This window comes from Macrobrachium rosenbergii, chromosome 23, assembly GCF_040412425.1.
Source record: "Macrobrachium rosenbergii isolate ZJJX-2024 chromosome 23, ASM4041242v1, whole genome shotgun sequence".
Taxonomy (NCBI): domain Eukaryota; kingdom Metazoa; phylum Arthropoda; class Malacostraca; order Decapoda; family Palaemonidae; genus Macrobrachium; species Macrobrachium rosenbergii.
Window position 1 is genome coordinate 23,479,130 of NC_089763.1, and position 6,865 is coordinate 23,485,994.

The following is a 6,865-nucleotide window of genomic DNA, read 5'->3' on the forward strand; positions in this document are numbered from 1 at the left end:
CTATCTCGGTTGGAGCTAAAGTTTGCATTGGTGGAGGAGCTCTTTCAATTGATGGGGAGGGGAATGATGTTGGTGAGGAGGTAGAAGGAGAACTGCTCTGTTCGTGTTGGAGCAAGGTTTGCATTGGTGGAGGAGCTCTTTCAATTGTTGGGGAGGGAAATGATGTTGGTGAGGAGGAAGAAGGGGGAACTGCTCTATCTCGTGTTGGAGCTAAGGTTTGCATTGGTGGAGGAGCTCTTCTGAATTGATGGGGAGGGGAGTGATGTTGGTGAGGGAGGAAGAAGGGGGAACGGCTCTATCTCGTGTTGGAGCTAAGTTTGCATTGGGGGAGGAGCTCTTCGAATTGATGGGGAGGGAAATGATGTTGTGAGGGAGGAAGGAGGAACTGCTCTATCTCGTGTTGGAGCTAAGGTTTGCATTGGTGGAGGAGCTATTTCAATTGCTGGGGAGGGGAGTGATGTTGGTGAGGGAGGAAGAAGGGGAACTGCTCTATCTCGTGTTGGAGCTAAGGTTTGCATTGGTGGAGGAGCTCTTTCGAATTGATGGGGGAGGGGAGTGATGTTGGTGAGGGAGGAAGAAGGGGGAACTGCTCTATCTCGTGTTGGAGCTAAGGTTTGCATTGGTGGAGGAGCTCTTCCGGATTGTTGGGGGAGAGAAATGATGTTGGTGAGGGAGGTAGAAGGGAGAACTGCTCTATCTCGTGTTGGAGCTAAGGTTTGGGTGGAACTATTTCGAATTGCTGGGGAGGGAATGATGTTGGTGAGGGAGGAAGAAGGGGAACTGCTCTATCTCGTGTTGGAGCTAAGGTTTGCATTGGTGGAGGAGCTATTTCGAATTGCTGGGGGAGGGGAGTGATGTTGGTGAGGGAGGAAGAAGGGGGAACTGCTCTATCTCGTGTTGGAGCTAAGGTTTGCATTGGTGGAGGAGCTATTTCGAATTGCTGGGGAGGGAGATGTTGGTGAGGGAGGAAGAAGGGGGAACTGCTCTATCTCGTGTTGGAGCTAAGGTTTGCATTGGTGGAGGAGCTCTTTCGGATTGCTGGGGGAGAGAAATGATGTTGGTGAGGAAGGTAGAAGGAGAACTGCTCTATCTCGTGTTGGAGCTAAGGTTTGCATTGGTGGAGGGAGCTGTTTGAATGCTGGGGAGGAAATGATGTTGGTGAGGGAGGAAGAAGGGGGAACTGCTCTATCTCGTGTTGGAGCTAAGGTTTGCAAAGGAGCTCTTTCAATTGTTGGGGAGGGGAGTGATGTTGGTGGGGGAGGAAGAAGGGGAACTGCTCTATCTCGTGTTGGAGCTAAGGTTTGCATTGGTGGAGGAGCTCTTTCGGATTGCTGGGGGAGAGAAATGATGTTGGTGAGGGAGGTAGAAGGGAGAACTGCTCTATCTCGTGTTGGAGCTAAGGTTTGCATTGGTGGAGGAGCTCTTTCGGATTGCTGGGGAGAGAAATGATGCTGGTGGGAGGTAGAAGGAGAACTGCTCTATCTCGTGTTGGAGCTAAAGGTTTGCATTGGTGGAGGAGCTATTTCGAATTGCTGGGGGAGGGGAATGATGTTGGTGAGGGAGGAAGAAGGGGGAACTGCTCTATCTCGTGTTGGAGCGAAGGTTTGCATTGGTGGAGGAGCTCTTTCGGATTGCTGGGGGAGAGAAATGATGTTGGTGAGGGAGGTAGAAGGGAGAACTGCTCTATCTCGTGTTGGAGCTAAGGTTTGCATTGGTGGAGGAGCTATTTCGAATTGCTGGGGGAGGGGAATGATGTTGGTGAGGGAGGTAGAAGGGAGAACTGCTCTATCTCGTGTTGGAGCTAAGGTTTGCATTGGTGGAGGAGCTATTTCAGGTTGGGGAGGGGAATGATGTTGGTGAGGGAGGAAGAAGGGAGAACTGCTCTATCTCGTGTTGGAGCTAAGGTTTGCATTGGTGGAGGAGCTATTTCGAATTGTTGGAGGAGGGGAATGATGTTGGTGAGGGAGGAAGAAGGGAGAAGTGCTCTACCTCGTGTTGGAGCTAAGGTTTGCATTGGTGGAGGAGCTATTTCGAATTGTTGGGGGAGGGGAATGATGTTGGTGGGGGAGGAAGAAGGGAGAAATGCTCTATCTCGTGTTGGAGGTAAGGCGTAGATTGGTGGAGAGGTAGGGGGGTGGTCGATATTTCGACCTGTAGGGAAGGGCAGGTCGTAAAGAGGAGTTCAAATAGGCCTACATTGGTCTTGCGTTAGTGGCGGAATTTTTTGAAGGATTATATTGAGCCCAGTTCGGTTTGACCGTTTAGAAATCAGCTTAATTCCTATTGATCCAACTTAAATGAACCTGTTGTTATATATATATATATATATATATATATATATATATATATATATATATATATATATATATATATATATATATATGTATGTGTATATATATATATATATATATATATATATATATATATATATATATATATATATATATATATATATATATATATACTGTATATATATATATATATATATATATATATATATATATATATATATATATATATATATATATAAGTAAGGAGAATATCAACCATACTGTTGACATAATGAAGAAAAAAAAAATGGCTAATTATTCGAGGCTTCATATTTTTATAATTGCCCACCTTTGTTTATTTATCTAATTAAGGCGTTCATTCATGCATTTGTTTACTAATTAACTTATTTTTTCCGTTTTTAAGAAAACTTTTGGGGTCACTGAAGGACGAAAGAAAAAAATAAAATATATTGCCTTTTCGTTAAATGAAAAACAAGCCAAAAAAATTCTCTCTCTCTCTCTCTCTCTCTCTCTCTCTCTCTCTCTCTCTCTCTCTCTCTCTCTCTCTCTCTCAGGAATCGTCAATAATGATCGCCGTATCCATATCGGAAAGACATTGTACGGGTTTCGTTGCTGAATATCGATAAAAGGAAAAACGTTTCAAGGTTTCACATCGTACCCTCCGTTATGTTCCAACACTTTTCTCGAAATAATTGGACATCAACGCACACTTCGTAAAAGACACTCACGCGACTGAGAGTTTTTATTTTCTATCACTAGCAAACGATTTTGTTTACTGGTCGCTTTTGTTTGTGAAATGTTACGTAAAGGGTTTTGTATCTCAACGAATAAAGAATTTTTTAAAAAGCACTATAGGTTATTTTCAATGGATCGAGTTCACGTCAGGTCCAGCAATGTTTATGGGAAAGATTCAAGATGGCGATGTAACGTGGAGGTTTTTTGACTTTCAGTGAATGAATAGTTTTTTAAAAAGCACTACAGGTTATTTTCAGCGTATCGAATTCACGTCAGGTTCCAAAATTTTATTTTGCCCTAAGTTTATCCGAGCAATTCAAGATGGCGACACGGTACACGAATAAAGATTCCTCAATAAACATCCGATCAGTAGATGACGATTTGATCAGGTTGGCAGAACTAGAAAACCTTCGCCTCTTCTTTCCACTCTTAAGACTAAGTGATACTATATCTACTTGCTCAAAGCCAGTGAGCTGAGACTATTATAGACTCTTACGTCGAATTCCTTATCCCATTTTCTTGTTCTGAGAAGTTCTGTAAATAATGGACTCCGTGATTCTGATGACCTTTGTTTTTAGTTCTTTTACCGTTTCATGTGACCGTACAAACAGTCAGAAAGCAACTGGAGGAGGAGTAACAAAAGCATAAGCAAGAATAAAATGGAATTTAAGCATACATAATAATTAAATTTTTAGGGATTCTCTGTATATCAAAGAGCATTGTGAATTTTTCGTCATCTTTTATGTGAACTTCCATCCTTCAACCTTCAGAAAATAAAAAAAGAGAAGATTTGTATTTTTCATTCCTATTTCATCTTTATGCGAACTCCGTCCATCCTTCACACCTTCAGAAAATAAAAAAAAAGAGAAGATTTGTATTTTTCATTCCTATTTCATCTTTATGCGAACTCCGTCCTTTCTTCACACCTTCAGAAAATATCAAACAAGTAAAAGATGCGCCGAAGACACTTCGGCGCAGTCGAGTTTTCTGTACAGCCGCTACAGTGTATAATCAAGGCCACCGAAAATAGATCTATCTTTCGGTGGTCTCGGTATAATGCTGTACGAACCGCAGCCCATGACACTTTAACCACGGCCCGGTGGTGGCCTATCTTATATCGTTGCCAGAAGCACGATTATGACTAACTTTACCTTAAATCAAATAAAAACTACTAAGGCTAGAGGGCTGCAATTTGGTGTGCTTGATGACTGGAGGGTGGATGATGAACAGACCAATTTGTAGCCCTCTAGCCTCAGATGTTTTTAAGATCTGAGGGCGGATATAAAAAGTGCGGACGGACAGACAAAGCGGGAACAATAGTTTTCTTTTACAGAAAGCTAAAAGAAGAAGAAGATTGATATTTATGAAATTTCCCACAATTCTCCTCATAGCCCGTTCAGTCCGTCTATCTTCTTCTGGGCCAAATCTAAAGTTTTCAGAAACGGGAAAACACAAGAATACAAACGAGTCGAATCGAAGACAGGTGAGATAGGAAGAAAAAAAGGGGGGGTGTGGGGTGGGGGTGTTTAGGGACATGTAGGAAACTTGTTTTGGAAGCGTTAAATTGCTAAAGTTTGTGAGTGCCACCTGGCACTGCAATCTGGATTAGGGTTTAACAGATGAGGCCTGAGTGGGCCCGAGTGAGACTCTGACAAAAAAAACACAGCCTAAAACTGTCCGGATTCTGGAGATTCAATGAAGCTTCGTCTACGAAATCCCTCCACTTGTCTGTCGAACCGAGATTATCTCGTGAGAGTATTTTGACTGACGGGGTCGTGAAGCAGATTGCTTTTTTTTAGTTTTATTGTCTGATCAGTAAAAACAAAACAAAAACTATAAATGGTCTCATTTACACGAGCAGATCGATTTTAGCTTTACTGAATCTGATCAGTAAAAAATACAAACTATAAATGATCTCATATAAACTAAAATTATCTCATTTACACAAGCATATCGTTGCTAGCTATAGCCTAATGTGTTGTGGTCAGTAGAAAAACAAACTACAAATGATCTCATATAATCTATAAATTATCTCAACTACACAAGGAGATCGATTCTAGCTATATTGTGCTCTGGTCAGTAAAAAAAAAACTAAAAACTATCTCATGTAAACTATAAATTATCTCATTTACACAAGCAGATCGATGATCTCATTTACACAAGCAGATTGCTTTTAGCTATACTGTGTTCTGGTCAGTAAAAAGGAATACTATAAATGATCTCACATAAACTACGAATGATCTCATTTACACAAGCAAACCGATTTTATCTATGTCTGGTCAAGTACCATAAAAATAAGAAATTATGAATAAGATTAATTATACAAGCAGATCGTTTTTCGTTATATTGTTCTGGTCAGTAAAAAATAAAAATACAAATGATCTCATATAAACTATGAATGATCTCTTTACACAAGCAGACCGATTTTAGCTATGCTTGGTCAGTACCCATAAAAAAAATAAATTCTAAATAATCTTATTTACATAAGCAGACCGATTTAAGCTATACTATATCTGGTCAGTAAAAATAGCTATAAATGATCTTATTTACACAAGCAAATTGCTTTTAGCTTTACTGTGTCTGGTCAGTAAAAAAAAAAACTATAAATGATCTTATTTACACAAGCAGATTGCTTTCAGCTTTACTGTGTCTGGTCAGTAAAACAAACTATAAACGATCTTATTTACACAAGCAGGTTGCTTTTAGCTATACTGTGTCTGGTCAGTAAAAAAAACTGTAAGTGATCTTACTTACACAAGCAGATTGCTTTTAGCTATACTGTGTCTGGTCAGTAAAAAAAACTGTAAGTGATCTTACTTACACAAGCAGATTGCTTTTAGCTATACTGTGTCTGGTCAGTAAAAACTGTAAGTGATCTTACTTACACAAGCAGATTGCTTTTAGCTATACTGTGTCTGGTCAGTAAAAAAAACTATAAGTGATCTTACTTACACAAGCAGATTGCTTTTAGCTATACTGTGCCTGGACAGTAAAAAAACTATAAGTGATCTTACTTACACAAGCAGATTGCTTTTAGCTATACTGTGTCTGATCAGTAAAAAAAACTATAAGTGATCTTACTTACACAAGCAGATTGCTTTTAGCTATACTGTGCCTGGTCAGTAAAAAAAACTATAAGTGATCTTACTTACACAAGCAGATTGCTTTTAGCTATACTGTGCCTGGTCATTTAAAAAAAACTATAAATGATCTTACTTACACAAGCAGATTGCTTTTAGCTATACTGTGTCTGGTCATTTAAAAAAAACTATAAATGATCTTACTTACACAAGCAGATTGCTTTTAGCTATACTGTGTCTGGTCATTTAAAAAAAACTATAAATGATCTTACTTACACAAGCAGATTGCTTTTAGCTATACTGTGTCTGGTCAGTAAAAAAAACTATAAATTATCTTACTTACACAAGCAGATTGCTTTTAGCTATACTGTGTCTGGTCAGTAAAAAAAACTGTGTCTTACTTACAAACAGATTGCTTTTAGCTATACTGTGCCTGGACAGTAAAAAAACTATAAGTGATCTTACTTACACAAGCAGATTGCTTTTAGCTATACTGTGTCTGGTCATTTAAAAAAACTATAAATGATCTTTTAAAAACACAAAACTATAAATTATCTTACTTACACAAGCAGATTGCTTTTAGCTATACTGTGTCTGGTCAGTAAAAAAAACTATAAATGATCTTACTTACACAAGCAGATTGCTTTTAGCTATACTGTGTCTGGTCAGTTAAAAAAACTATGAATGATCTTATTTACACAAGTAGATTGCTTTTAGCTATACTGTGCCTGGTCAGTAAAAAAAACTATAAATTATCTT

At 39.0% G+C, this 6,865-nt stretch overlaps 1 protein-coding gene across 1 annotated transcript in view; it reads right to left on the reverse strand.

Annotated features, from left to right (window-relative positions):
• Positions 1–311: 311 nt before the first annotated feature.
• The window catches only part of LOC136851043 (histone H3.v1-like), an 11,510-nt gene continuing 4,956 nt past the window's right edge, over positions 312–6,865 (reverse strand). Inside the window, exons 3-4 of the mRNA XM_067125013.1 lie at positions 1,013–1,433; positions 312–739 (exon numbers count right to left, since the gene is read on the reverse strand). Of these exons, the coding sequence (XP_066981114.1) occupies positions 312–739; positions 1,013–1,433 (849 nt within the window). The remainder of the gene's footprint in view (positions 740–1,012; positions 1,434–6,865) is intronic.